The 14,441-nt window shown below is 64.4% G+C and overlaps 1 protein-coding gene across 3 annotated transcripts in view; it reads left to right on the top strand.

Moving 5' to 3' along the window:
* Positions 1–11,089, top strand: part of MLLT1 (MLLT1 super elongation complex subunit) — a 62,559-nt gene extending 51,470 nt beyond the window's left edge. For 2 of the 3 annotated variants that reach the window (XM_032883737.1, XM_032883736.1), the window contains exons 6-12: positions 927–1,484; positions 5,466–5,553; positions 7,424–7,532; positions 9,747–9,846; positions 10,156–10,227; positions 10,432–10,503; positions 10,683–11,088. In XM_032883737.1, the coding sequence (XP_032739628.1) occupies positions 927–1,484; positions 5,466–5,553; positions 7,424–7,532; positions 9,747–9,846; positions 10,156–10,227; positions 10,432–10,503; positions 10,683–10,811 (1,128 nt within the window). In that variant the 3' untranslated portion in view covers positions 10,812–11,088. Of the gene's footprint in view, positions 1–926; positions 1,485–5,465; positions 5,554–7,423; positions 7,533–9,746; positions 9,847–10,155; positions 10,228–10,431; positions 10,504–10,682 lie in introns of all 3 variants that reach the window. The other variant, XM_032883738.1, reaches the window with a different exon arrangement.
* Positions 11,090–14,441: the final 3,352 nt, after the last annotated feature.

The raw sequence follows: 14,441 nt of genomic DNA, 5'->3' as shown, positions 1-14,441 counted from the left end.
CTGCGGACTGCGCCAGCTGCTCGGGGCGGCGGGGGGTTGGTGGCCGTGACCACAGCCCCCTCTCGGTTGAGTGCTTGCTGCCTTCCGGGCCCTGCGCCATTGCCCAGTGAGGTAGGTGGTCCTGCCCTCGTTCAGAGGAAGCCTAGGTGTGCAGGGTTGGAGCCCTCAGCCCAGCCTTCTCAGCAGCCCGGCTCAGGGCCCCTCTCTGCTTCCATCCCAGGAGGGAGCTCCGTGACCTGGTGGGCCAACGCTAGAGTCTGGGCTCCACCCTCAACCCTCTGAATTTCCAAGGTGGACACCCAGGAGTCGTGCGTGTTTTAGAGACACTGCCCAGGTGGCTTTGATTCCGAGAGGTCTAGGAGCTGTTCCACACAGGGCCTGGGAATCCAGAAGGTGCTCAGTAAATGCTGGCCATGGGGGTCAAAGAACAGCTGTGCTGGGTCTGCACTGGGGCTGGGGTGGGGGTGACCGGGCAGGAGGCGCGTAGGCTCTGTGTGGGGACAGAAGAGGGGGCGCCCGCCTGCTGGTGCCCCCCGGCCCCTCCCCAACACCACGCGCAGCCTCCACTCGCCTGGGCCGCGGGGAAGCTGCGAGGTGCCGGAGTGGGAGTGGGTCGATGTGGCTTGCCTGTCTCATATCTGACTCACCGTGTGCTCTTCTTGAATCCCTCAGGGAATGTCAGTTCAATTCAGAGGGGAATCTTAGCCTGCAGTCGCCTGGGACCTGCTGACACTTCCTAGTAGTTTAAAGGGACAGCTCCATTTAAAACTCTCACCTGCTGCCTTACTTTTTCGCTTTATGGAAGATTTTCTCTAGCTGAGTCTGAATCAGGTGGATTATACTTTGTAGGGGTCGGGGGAGGCGGAGCAGGGCGGCCCCGAGATGCCATCTGACCGTGTCTTTCCCCCTCCTGCCCGGCATTTCAGGACGCCAGCAGGGAGAGCAGCAAGGCCTGCAAGACCCACAAGACCGCCAAGGAGCACCGGGAGCGGCCGCGCAAGGACTCCGAGGGCAAGGCCCCGTCCAAGGAGCCGGAGCGCGAACAGGCCAGGAGCGCCAAGGACGCTGCGCGGAAGCTGGGCGAAGGCCGGCCACCCAAGGAAGAGAAGGCCCCACCGGCCAAGGCCGCGTTCAAGGAGCCCAAGATGGCCCTGAAGGAGACCAAACTGGAGAGCATGTCCCCCAAGGGCGGGGCCCCCCCCCCCCCCCCCCCCCCCAAGTCTTCCAGCAAGCGGCCAGCCGCCGCCGACTCCCCCAAGCCCAGCGCCAAAAAGCAGAAGAAGAGCAGCTCCAAGGGGTCCAGGAGCGCCCCCAGCACCTCGCCCCGCACCTCGTCTTCCTCCTTCTCGGACAAAAAGCCAGCCAAGGACAAGGGCAGCGCCAAAGGGGAGAAGGTCAAGACCGAGAGTGAGCCCAGGGAGATCAAAAAGCCCCCAGAGGTGGAGGAGTCCAACTCGGAGGACGAAGCCTCCTTCAAGACAGAGGTGAGGCGGCGCCTTCCCCGCCCTCCCCACCTTCCACCTCCTCCCCCTGCCCACATCGCCCTCTCTCTCCTGGGCCTGAGCCACTTGAAGCCTGTCGGCCCGAAGGTCACATGAGGAGGCTGGGGTCCGGGGTCCCCACTTGCTCTTTGTAGCTTTGGGCAAACCTCCATACCTCGCCGAGCCTCAGTTTCCCCTCTGGTCAGGCAAGCTAGAGACGGTGCTTAGGGAAGAAGGGTTTTGGTGCTTGGTTCAGAGCCCTCTTCTGTGGACAGCTCCCTGCATGGGCCAGGGTCTTGGGGACCGATCATGGGTCACCGCGGCGCCTTCCTTGGCCACCGCAGGGTCATTCCGTCCGGAGACTCGCTCCCCCTGCTCCTGGGGCATCCTTGAGCGCTCTTCTGGTCTGGGAACTGCAGCTGGCCGCTGGGCCTCCCCACCCAGCCTCACCACCTCCCCACCTGCCCTCCCCTCTCACCACCTGCTCTTGTGCTCGCAGTTCGCAGCTCCTGCCGCAGCAGCTTTTCTAGGCAGCACTGAAGGTCGCCGTTAGAGACGGCGGGGTCGTGGGGCAGCCGGTAGCCAGATGGCTGCCTGGGGAGCCAGACCTCCCAGGGGCCTCTGGGGGCGTCCCCCCCCACTGCTGTGTGGCATCTGGGGGTCAGAGGACAGGTGCTTGGCTGGAGGAGTGGCTGAGTGACCCCTAACTTGTGTCACCCGTCCCTGCCCCCACTGCCTTTTTGTGTTTCCAAATCCTCATTCACTGTGGGAGGCAGAAGCCTTGCCTCTGGTGTTGCCGCTCGGAGCTCTGCTGGGACTTGGAGAGCGGCTCCCGCGGGCAGACTGTCAAAGGTGATGGTGTAGGCTTGGGGCGACAGTTTGGCCCGTGGGTAACCATGTGCCCCGCTGGCTTAGGGGTACACACAGAGCTGTCAGTGACGTGTGCCCCACATTCCTCCATCTGCCAGTTACCTTGGAGCCCCCCGGGACGGGGCCTGTTCTATGGGAGCCCCCAGCAGTCCCGGGCCACAGCGGGAGCTCACTTGGCGGCTGGTAGCAGCTGTTCCGGCCGCCACTTCCTCCGTCCGCCCAGCACCTGCAGCTGTGGGCCGGTGCCCTTCCCTCCTCACCTCAGCTGCTTTCAGGCCAGGCCTTTCCGGGTGCAAGGCTGGCGGACCTGCACGGTGGGGGAGAGGTGGCACCCCCTCCCCTGGATGCCCCCTCCCCTGATCTGCACACGGTGACCTGCTCCTGGTGCCCAGGCCGCCTTCCCGGTGTGATCATCGTGAGCACTGGCAGGCTATGTGGGGCACTTCCTGCCCCTGGGGGTGGCTGCCCTGTATGGGCTGGCTGGACATCCGGGGTCTGTGGCCTTGGGCACTGTGTCCCAAGGCTGGAGTTGCTCGAGGAAGCCTGGGGGTTCTCCTGGCTAAAGAAGAGCTTCCCATGTCCCGAGAGACCTCTGAATGACAAGGCTTAGCTGTTGGAGGTCCCTGCATGTGTGAGATCCAAACCACCCACAGGACACCAGACAGTGGCTTGCGGGCATTTGCCAACCCTGGGACCGCAGTGAGGTGCAGATGCCTGATGGAGGAGGCGGGCTAGCCTTCCAGACACAGGCCTCCCCAGCCCTTGACCCTGGGGGCCATGTGAGGCACCAGCACCCAAAAGTTCTGACCGTGTGAGGACCCCGAGTTGCCGTTCCCCATAGCCCTCAGAGGTGGCCGGGTAGCTCCTTGTCTGTGGCCCTGGGCCCAGCTTCCCAGCCGCTCCGGTGGCTTTTCTCTACTCTCTTTGGCCCCTGGGGTTCCTGAGCCAGTGGCCCCCATCCAGTCACGCCCTCGGTGGCCCTCCACCCTCCTTCTGGACACTCCATGTGGCCTGAGGGCTGGGACACTTGGGCAGTGCTCACAGTGAGCCCCCGTGCACTTTCTGACCTACATCTCCTTTAGGCTCTTTCCGCTGAAACCATTTCTCAGTTCCCTTCCCCTGCCCTTTGGGTTGGCGTGGAAGGAAGAGGACAAGTCCTCCTGAGAAGGGCATCTTGCTGCTTGGCAGGGACAACACCAGTGCTTGCCTATCTGACACGGGGCCCAGGCCGGTCCCTGGGGGCTCCCCACATCCAGAGTTTGCTGACCTGAGTTCCCCAACCAGGCACTGCCACACCCCTGGTCTAGTACTCAGCCCTTACCGCCCACGTCCCTGGCCCAGTCCTGTCTGAATCCTGTGTCCCCAGAGGTCAGTGGCACAGTTGACCTCGAGCTCGGTGTGCTAACATCTAGTACAGACACACATTATAGCAAAGATCAGCAAAGTTGCTCTTTCATAGATAGGTAAACTGAGGCTGAAAACCAGAGGTGCTGATGAGAAAGCTAGGGTCTGAACCCAGCACACCTGCACCAGGGTAAGCGCTCCAGGGTCTGCGCGCCTGTGGGACTGCTCGGCTCTAGGCCTGTTGGGGTTTGGAGTTCATGCTGATGTGCGTCGCACGTCTTCGCTGGTCTGTGTTTGATGGCTGTCTAGGCTGGGTTTCCCAGCGAGGCCTCCCCAGGGAACATCACTGGCTGGTGGGAAGGCGGGTGAGGAGGGGGTACTCAGGGGTACGCCCATCACGAAGGCCTAGAGTGGCTTCCAGTGGGCTGTGCTAACCTGTAGAGAAAAAAACTTTAACTCGTCAGGCGAGAAGTGTTCTGGGCCTGGGCAGCCAGCATCACTCTGTGGGTCTCTGGGGTGAGTGAGGAATTGGGCCCTCCCAGGGCCCCTTCCTCGGGCTGGGGGCTGCCGTTGCTCCACGGGTCATCTCGAGGGGCTGTCCCGTCCTGCAGCAGGCCACGGGCTCTCATGCAGCGCCGGCTGGGACTGAACAGGCACTGCGGGCTGCCTACGCCTGTCTCCCGGCCCCCTCCTCCCTCCTTGTGACGGTGTGTGTGTTGTGGGGGGGGGGGCCTGGTCCCTGGTGCTGAAGCTGTCTCCCTTCAGAGGGTCCCCAGAGGCTAGAGAGGGCTGGACAGGCCTGGACAGGCCTGCTGGGGCCCCTGCACTCTGGGGGCGCTCCAGGCCGAGGCTCTGCTCTTCTGCCCTTTGGAACCCGTGCCCCTGGCCCACCGCCTCCTGGGCTGTCCCTTTGGAGTAGCTTTGCATGTGTTCCCCACGGCAGGTGCAACTCGCAAGTATCTTAACCCCCCATCAATCCTAAGGTCTGGTGTCCTACTTTGGCGTTTACTGCCCCCTGGTGGCTGGGCTTGGGGCGGCTGGCCCCCGGAAGAGGAAGGAGGAGGGGCTGTGACCCGCTGTAGCATGATGGGTCCAGCTCCCATCCACCGTGGCCTCACCCGCCTGTCATGTGCACACAGCCTCATCGTGCCCTCAGGCACATGGTGGGTGGTAGCACGTGGTGGGAAGACCGCTTTGGGTCATCCCTCAGTCTCGGGATGGGCTGTGAGGAAACAAGGGGGAGAAAGAGAAGATGGGTTTTGTACGCACCTTTGCCTTCAGCTGATCCCCACAGGACCACTGCCCACACCAGCCAGCGCATGCCGCCACCAGAGGAGGGCAGGGCCCACAAAGAGATGAGCTGCCACAGACGCACTGTCGTTCCCGTCCCCCCCACCCTCCAACCACCAACCCTTGCACAGCATTAAGAGCTTAACTAGTTCCCTGTCCTCCTGCCCCGGGGGATGGACGGACTGGTCATGTGATCTGCAGTTTGTCCTGGAACTGCTAGGAATTTCAAGTCCCTTCGTTGCATTTTGAATGCAAACTGGTGTCTTGGGACGAAGGGGGACCCAGAGTTTGTGTGAGCCTTGGGCCAAGGGTGCTGGGCTCTGATGCCTTGGTGACCCTTTGCCTCAGGGTCTGGGTGGAGACTGGCCAGGCGCTCCTGCATCCAGAGGGCATGTACTGCCCGCTCCTTCCCTCTGGACTGAAAGATTTTCTTGTTTTCTCTCCCTCTGCCCTGCCCATCCGCACTGCCCCGGGCTGAAGTCTGCACAGTCAAGCCCCTCCAATTCCAGCTCCAGCTCCGACTCGAGCTCGGACTCGGACTTCGAGCCTTCCCAGAACCACAGTCAAGGTGCGTGGTGCGGAGGGCGGGCGGGGGACGGGTCTCAGAGCCCGCGGAGTATTCTTGTGCATGGGCAGCCCCTGGCCGCCTGGAGCCACTGAGGCTCGGGGGACTGGGCTCCAGAGGACGTCACGACTGTCTTCTCCACACCGTTGACGTGCATGGGGGCTCGCTTCCTGCCTGAGCGTCCGTGCGCCCTGAGTCAACGCCAGAATCGTTCGTGGGCGCGCACGTGGGGCGGGTGATAGAGAAGGCCCCAGGTGACAGGAAGAGTGGGGGAGCCTGGCCCTGGACATTCCCAGACCAGGCCACCAGATGTGTGTCCGTAGGTTTGTGGAGGCTCAGGGCGACCAGATTAAAGAGCGACACAGAAGCAGCCCAGGCGTGAGAAGTGGGGCTCTTCCCGGCTCTTCCGTCCTTGGTGTTTGTCCCCAAGGGGGCCTCAGCTTTGCCTGCCTGTGGCCTTGGGCTTCTGGAGAGGGGCCCCTTTCTCATTTGGGCCCCATCCCTGAGCAGACACCCGTCCTTGCCAGTGCCCCTGCCCCCAGCAGATAGAGGCTTCATTTCCTCTGCCTAGCCCCCACCCCGTCCTCACCTCACCCCTGCCCCATCTTCACCCACCCCGTGCTCACCCCTCCCCCACCCCCTTCCCCTCCGGCCCCCACACCCATCCCCACGGCCACCTCCGCATCGCTCTAGGGGCAGGGCCGGAAACAGTCAGGCTCAGACCCCAGCAGTCTGCATTTCTGTCTTTTCCCTGCGTCCCTTTTGGGAAGGCTGGAGGGGGAGAAGCCCAAAGTCCCACTTGGCTGCCCTCAGAGCAGGGAGGGCCTTCCTCTGGTGCAGAGTGGGCCTGGGGGCCCCTGGCCTGCAGGGTGCTGATGTGAGAAGGCAGCGCGGGGCTCACCCTCAAACCGGAAGCATTACTTCTGGTGGATGGGGCCAAGATTTTCCTGCCCCCACAGTCTCGAATCTTTTTTCAAGGGTTGGGGAGAGCTGGGGACTGGAGCATGTGCAGGGGGTTGGGGGGGTTGGGGTGGGGGGAGGGTCTGGCCTGGAATTCAGACAGCAGTCGCTGAGGGGAATGGGGGATGGGATGCTCAAAGCCCACACTCTCTCCAAGGGTTCTTATCTACGGGGAAGGGAGGGGGAACCTGCCCAAGCAGGATCATGTGACCAAGGTAATTGAGGGCTTTGTGTCCCTCTGTTGCCTTGGTAACAGGAATATAAACCAAGATGCCGTCTGTAGGGGACTGGAACTGTGAGCCTCTGGAGAGAGGAGAGGACGGTTGGCCCAGAGCAGCGGAGGGGGTTGCCGAAGGGCTGGGCAGGCCCAAATAGGGGCGCAGGCAGCCCGGGAGGGTGCTGTAGCCCCCAGGTCTGGCTGCCTCACCCTCCCTGGCCGGGGCTGGCTTGCTGGGGCTCTAGGCAGAGGCTGTGCTCCCTGCACCCAGAGCAAAGGAGGGCTGCCCCATCGGCCTGGGTGATGGAGGGGCCCTGCAGTCCTGCTGCAGGCCAGGGGCCGGAGACCTGTGCGCAGGACCAGGGGCCAGAGGCCTGCGAGCAAAACCAGGGGCCAGAGGCCTGCGCCCAGGGCCAGGGGCCAGAGTCCTGCGAGCAGGGCCAGGAAGGTAGGGGGCAGAGGAGCCACGGGGTCCTTCAGGAAGAGGGTGGCCATGGGGGCCTTTCTTAGGGGTGGGTGGCAGACCTCACTCTGGCGGGAGGGACCTCCGAGGCAGGCTTGCATGGCTGTGTTTTGGGGTCATGGTTTCAGGAAGCTCCATGTCGCCTTTGAGTGTGCAGGAGAGCCTGTAGGGTCCAGGCAGAGCCCTGATCTTCCTTCTCTGCCCTCCTCTCTCTCCCTCGCCGCGCTCCCCAGGACCCCTGCGCTCCATGGTGGAGGACCTGCAGTCCGAGGAGTCCGACGAGGACGACTCTTCGTCAGGCGAGGAGGCCTCTGGCAAGACGAACGCTGGGAGGGATTCCAGGTGCCCGGGCCAGCGGGGAGCGAGCCGGGTGGGCGTGAGGGCGACCCGGGGTGGCTCGACCTGCCTCTGCTGCAGCTGGGGGGCTTTGGGGAGGCAGGGCCAGGAGGGCAGCGTCCGTGGAGCTCCCCCAGCCTGCCTGGGGGCTGCGTGCTCGGTTCCAGGAGGCTGAGGCTCTCTAGGCGGCCGGCTGGCCGGAAGGGCAGGGGTGCTGAGGGCACGACGTGCAGGCACCACCAGAGAAGGGAGTGAGGCAGTGCCCAGCAGCCCGGGGCCAGTCCCGGTCCAGGCTACATGGTTGAGGGGGAGGGGGACTTGTTCCTCTGCTTTGGGGCCAGGAGGCCACCTCCCCCTCCCCCTCACCCACATGGGTGGCACAGAGTGAGGACGGACTGAAAACTCTCCTGGGACCTGCAGACACCCCAGCACAGGGAGATGCTGTGGCTGCCCATTGGCCTGGGGAAGGTGACGTCTGTCCTTTCTTCGGAGCAGGGTGAGCCAGGCTCCTCCATTGGGTACCCTCAGACCCTTGGAGCGAGCCCACCTCCAGGGCGGCTGTGTGTTGTCAGCCTCCAGCCCAGAGCAGGTGTCGACCTCGGTGCCAGGCTAGCAGATCGGCTGGACCCGGGAGTCAGCAGCCTGTGTCTCAGAGAGGCTGGGCGTTGAGTCTGCACCCCCGAGGGTCAGGGAAACCTGACGGGGGGCTTGAATGGTGCTGTGCCGGTCGCGGTGGCTACCTCGCCGTCCTGAGAGCTGCGGCTGAGGGAGGCTGTAAAGGGGGTTGTGCTCTAGCGGGCAGGCTCGGGGCAGGGCAGATGGGGCTGGGCCAGGGTGGCTCGGGACCATCCCAGGCCAGGAGGAACCAATGGTGGTGTTTCCTGCCCCGCCCAGTGTGGTGCTGGCAGTGTTGCGTGCAAGGTGTGGGGGGCACTGGGAGCTGGGGGGCCCGAGCGCTCACACACGTGGCCCCCGTTCCTGAGAGGCTCCCCGAGCCGCACAGGGACCAGATGTGCATAAGCACCTTCAGTGTCCTTTTCTAGGGGCAGATGTGGAAGGTCGGGCCTTCTGGAGCGCTGGGAAAGGGGCCACATTGGCCCCGTGGCTGCTTGGGATGAGCTGACAGAACCCCACCTTGTCCTGTCTGCCTTGTGGGGAGCTGCTGTGTGGGGCCCACAGATGCAGGGGAACTGAAGGGTGTGTGGGGCACCGGGGCTGTGCCTGGGCCTGGCTGACGCCGTGTGCTGCCCGGGCGACGAGGAGACCTGCCTGCCTGCCTTCCCTCCTGGGGACCCGCAGCTGCGGGAGTTGGGGAGAGAGCAGCCTCTGGGCCCTGAAGAGAGCAGGACCTTGGGGCCTTGGGGCTGGGTGCTGCTTGTGGGAGGAGCCCACGCTCCCTCCCAAGGACGGGACAGCCCTGATCCCAGGGCAGTGAGAACAGGGCCCGGGGCTGAGGTTCTGGCCTCTGTGGGTCCCACTGCATCTCACACGGTTCCCTGGGAGGCCTGTGTCAGGTAGCGGAAGAAAGCAGCCGGCGGACCAGCGGTGCGGTAGAGGAGCTAGGCAGCCACAGCTGTGGGGCTGCTCCTTCCCAGGACGGCCCTGGAGCGTCCTCAGGGCCGGGAGGTCCTGGACAGAGTCTTCCCAAGGGTGCTGTGTGTGCGCCTGGCCCACGGATGGGCTCCCTCCACACCTGCGTCCGGGGCTTCCGGAGATTGGGGAATGCTAAAGGCAGCGGCTGGCACGTTTAGTGCAGAGACGGAGTGAGAGAGACGTGGCTCTAGGCTCATGCGTGTGGGGGATTCTGAACCCTGAGTCATCACGCCCTCCTCTCTGAGACAGCCTGACCGCTCGTCCCCTGGACAGGCTGCCCCGTGCCCCTGAGGGAGGCCTGCTGTCCAGAGTGCCGCAGCTCCACGTGCTCGGCCACCAGCAGCAGAACCCAGCCCAGCAGCAGACCACCCTCGGGTGGGTTCCGACGCAGGAGCCCTGCGCCCCCCGCCAAGCCTCTCAGGGCGCCGGCCCGCTGCTCTTGGGGCTCTGTGCTTGGAAAGCAGAGCCGCTTTCTATCGGCAGTAGCTGCCTAGAACCGAGTGAAGTCGATTTAGGGGAGCGCGGAAGCGAGAACATGGGGTGGACGCCAGGCCCACGGGGCAGCAGCCCAGGTCCCTGGAACAGTGGGTGGCGGAGGCCTGACACGGAGCCGTGTCCTGTGTTCAGGTTGAGCTTCAGTGACAGTGAGAGTGACAACAGCGCCGACTCCTGCCTGCCCAGCCGAGAGCCCCCTCCCTCCAAGAAACCACCCCCACCCAACAGCAAGGTAAGGGGGTGAGGGGCGGCCCGGGTGACCCAGTCAGGAGGAGGAGAAGGGGGTCTCTTGGGGATCAGGTCTCTGCTTCAGCCGGCACATCCTGGATGTAGGGCTAAGGGATGGCCCGTGGCCTGCTCCTGGGCTGTGGTTCTCCAAGACTTGGAGGCTGAGGCTTGATTCCCCACCCCCGCCCCCCAGACCCCAGAGAGATATCTGCTCCCCAGGATGGGCTGGCCCTGTACGGGCGGGAGGGCTTCCTGCGGGCAGGAGGAGGGGAGGAAGGCGAGAGCTCTGAGCAGACCCGGGTTTGTCCTGCAGGCATCAGGCCGGAGAAGCCCGGAGTCCTGCAGCAAGCCCGAGAAGATCCTCAAGAGGGGCACCTATGACAAGGTGGCGGGCTGGGACTGGGCAGCTGGGGGCTGGGGACCCCAGGACCCCAGAGCTTGATGTACTTCTCCCACCGGGTACCCTGTCCGGCCTTCCTCTTCCCCTGGGCCCTGAGCCAAGATGGGTGGGCTCACGGGCAGGGCAGGGTGAGCTGTCGGCAGGGGCTGGGGGCGGCTGCGGGCTGAGCGCCCATCCGCCACCCCCCAGGCCTACACGGACGAGCTGGTAGAGCTGCACCGGAGGCTGATGGCCCTGCGGGAGCGCAACGTGCTGCAGCAGGTTCGGTGCCCCGCCCCCACCGCTGGCCCTGGCCGGGAGTCCTGGGGGGGTGGCCCCAAGCATGCCTCCCAGGGAGCCCTCCTCCTCCCCCACTCCTCTCCCCTCTCAGAGCCCGCTGGGGGGAGGGCCACCCCAGACCCGCCCCCTGTTCTTGACGCCACCCTGCCACCACCTTCTAGATCGTCAACCTGATCGAGGAGACCGGCCACTTCAACGTCACCAATACCACCTTCGACTTCGATCTCTTCTCCCTGGACGAGACCACCGTGCGTAAGCTGCAGAGCTACCTGGAGGCCGTGGCCACATGACCCTGGGCCGGGTGCCGGGCCCTGTTCGCTGGGGCCCTGGGCGGCCGCATCCGGGCCCCGCCTTCCTCCTCCTCTCTCGACTCACCCACCCGCAGCACTGCCTTAGTGACCGCCCTGTCCTCGGCCCGCACGGCCAGCTGCACTTTCCTCGTCGGCTCCCGGCCCGCCCTCCCCACCACCTTAGCGGGAGCCCTGAGGCTGAGGGGGGGCCGGCCAGTGCCGCTGCTCCCCAACACGCAGGGGCCGTCCCTGCACGCCCCCCGGAAAGCAGCGGGCGTTGAAGGCAGCACTGGCCTCGCCTCAGAAGGGGAGGATAGGCGCCGGCAGTGGGGCCCTCGCTCCGCGGAGGGGCGCGTGGCCTGGTCTCACTGCCCCGGCCTCTCTGAGCAGCCAGGGCACTGCCTCCAGCCTGCCCGAACGGTTCACCCGCCCCCACTCCCCCCGCGCCCCAGGAGCGCAGAGGGCCGCAGCCCCCCGCGGGCTCTCACTGTGCTGGGACTCGTCTGTACAGTTCTCTCTAGTGTGCGTGTTTGTCTGCACTGTAGGTACCAGAGCGGCGGCCAGGAGTGCGTTTCCGTGGCAGCGCTGCACGTGGGGGGTGGGGGGTGAGTTCGGCGGGACTTTTAGGTTAAGACGTCTCCACTGGTCTGGTCGTTGGGCCGGAGGCCGAGCTGGAGCAGCACGGGCCCTCTCCAGGCGAGGGGACGAGTCGTCCTCCCGGGGCGCAGAGGGCCCTGCCCGGGGCCGGCGAACACTACGACGGGCCAGCAGGTCCGCGGGCACCCAGGGGGCCTGGGCGCGCTTGGTGCCTGGTCAGACGGGCGGCCGCCTCCAGGAGCCGACCTGGGCTCCGCGGCCGCAGGCCCTGCCGGGGCCGCCCCCTCCTCCCACGGCTCGTCCTCTTTCTCCTTCCATAGGACCCTCTTCCTTCTGCTGTTGGAGTCTTCGAACTTTGAAAAAATGAGCTTTTGCCAAATAAGACGGGATAGTTTGTGGAGTTTTTTGAGGAGTGTCAGGACTCAGAGCCAGCCCCTCGTGGCTGGGCCCAGTCAGTGGCAGGCCCTTCCGGGCACACGCGGCTCTGTCTTGGGCTCGGCCCTCCCACCCCCGCGAGCCACGCCGGTCCAGAGACCCAGCTCCTCGCATGCCTGAGACTCTCCAAGGGCCACGCCGGCCCCTCGCTCCCAGCCAGGACGCCCTCGCGGCGTCAGCCCCCTGGGATGGGGCTCCTCGGCGCGGGGTCCCTGTGTGCTCAGTCAGCCTCTATTCCCCCAGCCGTGACTCAAGGTTCCCCCGACCCCCTCCCCCGACTTTTGCCGTGAAGGAGACGTGGGGAAAAGGACTGGGGTGGGGCCCAGAGGTGGGCTCACCTTCTCCCCCAAGCCCACCGTCAGAGGGTCTCTCCTCCCCCCCAGTTCTGAGCTCCGATGCGGGGAGTGCCAGGCTCCCCTTCCCTGTGGTTTCGTCTGTGAGGCAGACCCTAAGCACTCCTGGGGGAGCCCTGCCTCCAAGACTCCCCCAGACTTCAGCCTCCCTGGCGAAGTCCCCAGAACTCGCTGGGAAGGCCCTGGAGCTTTGCAGAGGAAACCGCCATGACTCCTCGCCGTCTGCTCTGATTCTCTCCTGACCCCACTGCCTTGAGGTATTAGGAAGAGGGCAGGCCTGTGTGGCGGGCTCCGTGCCGTCACCGTCCCCTTCCCCAGGCAGGCCGACAATACTCCAAAGTGGGGCACCTTTCTTCTCTGGAAACTCTAAGACATTGGACTGAAGGAACCGGCCAGACGTGGGCTACACGGAAGGCAGCCGCTGCCCAGCCCTCTGTGTGCGGAGGCTGCTGGGGGCCACAGCCAGGAGCCTGAGCTGGTCTTTCCCCTTCGGGAGCATCTGCTGGGAAGGGCCATAGGCCCTCCCGAGCTCCATGTGGCAGCTTGGGCGGCACTCAGCTCTGGAGCCGGGCCGTGCCCAGGAAGCCGCTGGAGGAAGGCCAGGATTTGGCCTGCCCTCAGGAACAGCAGTGTCTGGCCCCTCCTGCTGTTTCTGGGGCTTTCAGAAGCACCAACCCACTTCTCAGTTACCTCCTCTGGCCAGAAGGCCCCAGTGCTGGCCCCATGACCACCCGATGGACGTGCCAGACACCCAGGGCCCCGACCCTGACCGCAGCATTCCCAGCTGCTCCCCTCCCCCCCAGCTGCCCGGCAGCTGGGCCTACAAGGGCTCTGGGGACGCTTCCATAGGAAGGGGCTGGCACTTTGTGATTGCCTCGTGTTTAGTGTTAAGCCCCCTGCCCCCAGTGCAAATCCCCGTGTTTTGCTATCTCCTGAACAAAATGTAAACCGACACCAGAAAGCAAAAGGTATCGAATACCTTTTTTACCCATAAGGGTTTTTACAAAGAATGTGTCTCACTAGGAACTAGGACACTCATCAGCCTGAGACCAACTCCTGGATAAAAGGAATAAAGGAGAATCGTGTTTGTAATAAGTTACAGGATTGTTTCTGTCCTGGATTTTAAACTTTTTGTTAAATTGTGAAATTATGGAGGAGTTTTATAGAAAAAAAAAGTGAAATAAAGTCAGATGGGAAAGAGCTGTAGAGCCTCGTGCGTCCGCTTGGTTCCTCCTGGAACAGCCAGGAAGGGGAGAGGGTGGGCGTCAAGCCCAGGCAGGGGGTGTGGGGATGGGGGAGTGTGAGCACGGTTGGCCTCCTGGAGGAATACAGACGGTACCGCTAGAAATCCAGGAGAGGGATGATGTGGAGAATTTGGTCCTGGGTCTTGTTTTGGATGGTGTGTTCTTTCCTTGGAAGCCGGCAGCAAGGTTGGGATTGAAAACCAAGCCCGACTTCACAATATGGGAGAATGGGTGTGTAGGGGGGTGGGGGGAATGGGTCGGCATGGAGGATGGGAGAGATGGGGGGTGGGGGTGGAGGGGTGAGGGGATGGGTTGGGGTGGGAGGATGACAAAGGGCAAGATAGGTGGAAAAAGGGTGGTGAAGCTTCCTTTGCTGAGAGCTGGGTGGCCTGCCTGCTGGTTTGTCCGTGGCGGCCTTTGCTCTGGACTCCGTAGCAGCCCGAGTTCTCACAGGCCCCACGTATGCAGCCCCATCCACCCTGTGAGAGCTCCGTCCCTGAGTGCCCAGCGCGGCAGGTTGGCACCCGGCCACTCTGCCCACGGCAGCTGCGAGGGAGGTGGCAGGCCCCCGCGGGGTCCCGCGGGGTCCTGGGGAGCCTGCCTTCTCAGCCTGGCCAGAACTCTGCTTCCAACATCAGGGCTCCCCCGCCCTGTCTTTCCCACCAGAGAAAGATTCTGCAAGTCCCCTGGGGCAGTTTCTGCTCTGAGCTCCTGAAGAAGGGGCAGAGAGCAAGAGAGGGTCCCCGGGGTTCCCAGGGTACGTGGAGCCCCACCACACACTGAAGGGCCGACTGCCCGGGGCCAAGAATGCAGCAGGGCGGAGAACCGTCGCATGGCCTCTTCCCGAGCCCTGGATGGCGCGGGAGCTGCCGCCAGAGTCCCCGCGGGGCGGACGGAGCGGTCCGGAGAGCTGCCGGCCTGCGGCGCCGCACGTAGGCACATTCTGAGACTTGAGCCCAGGCACGTGCTCCCGCGGCTGCACACGCGTGTTGGCCCCGGGG

The sequence above is a fragment of the Lontra canadensis genome, unplaced genomic scaffold (assembly GCF_010015895.1).
Source record: "Lontra canadensis isolate GAN:19392208 unplaced genomic scaffold, GSC_riverotter_1.0 scaffold88, whole genome shotgun sequence".
Taxonomy (NCBI): domain Eukaryota; kingdom Metazoa; phylum Chordata; class Mammalia; order Carnivora; family Mustelidae; genus Lontra; species Lontra canadensis.
The sequence above is the reverse complement of the archived record's forward strand: the minus strand, read 5'-3'. Positions and strand labels throughout refer to the sequence as shown.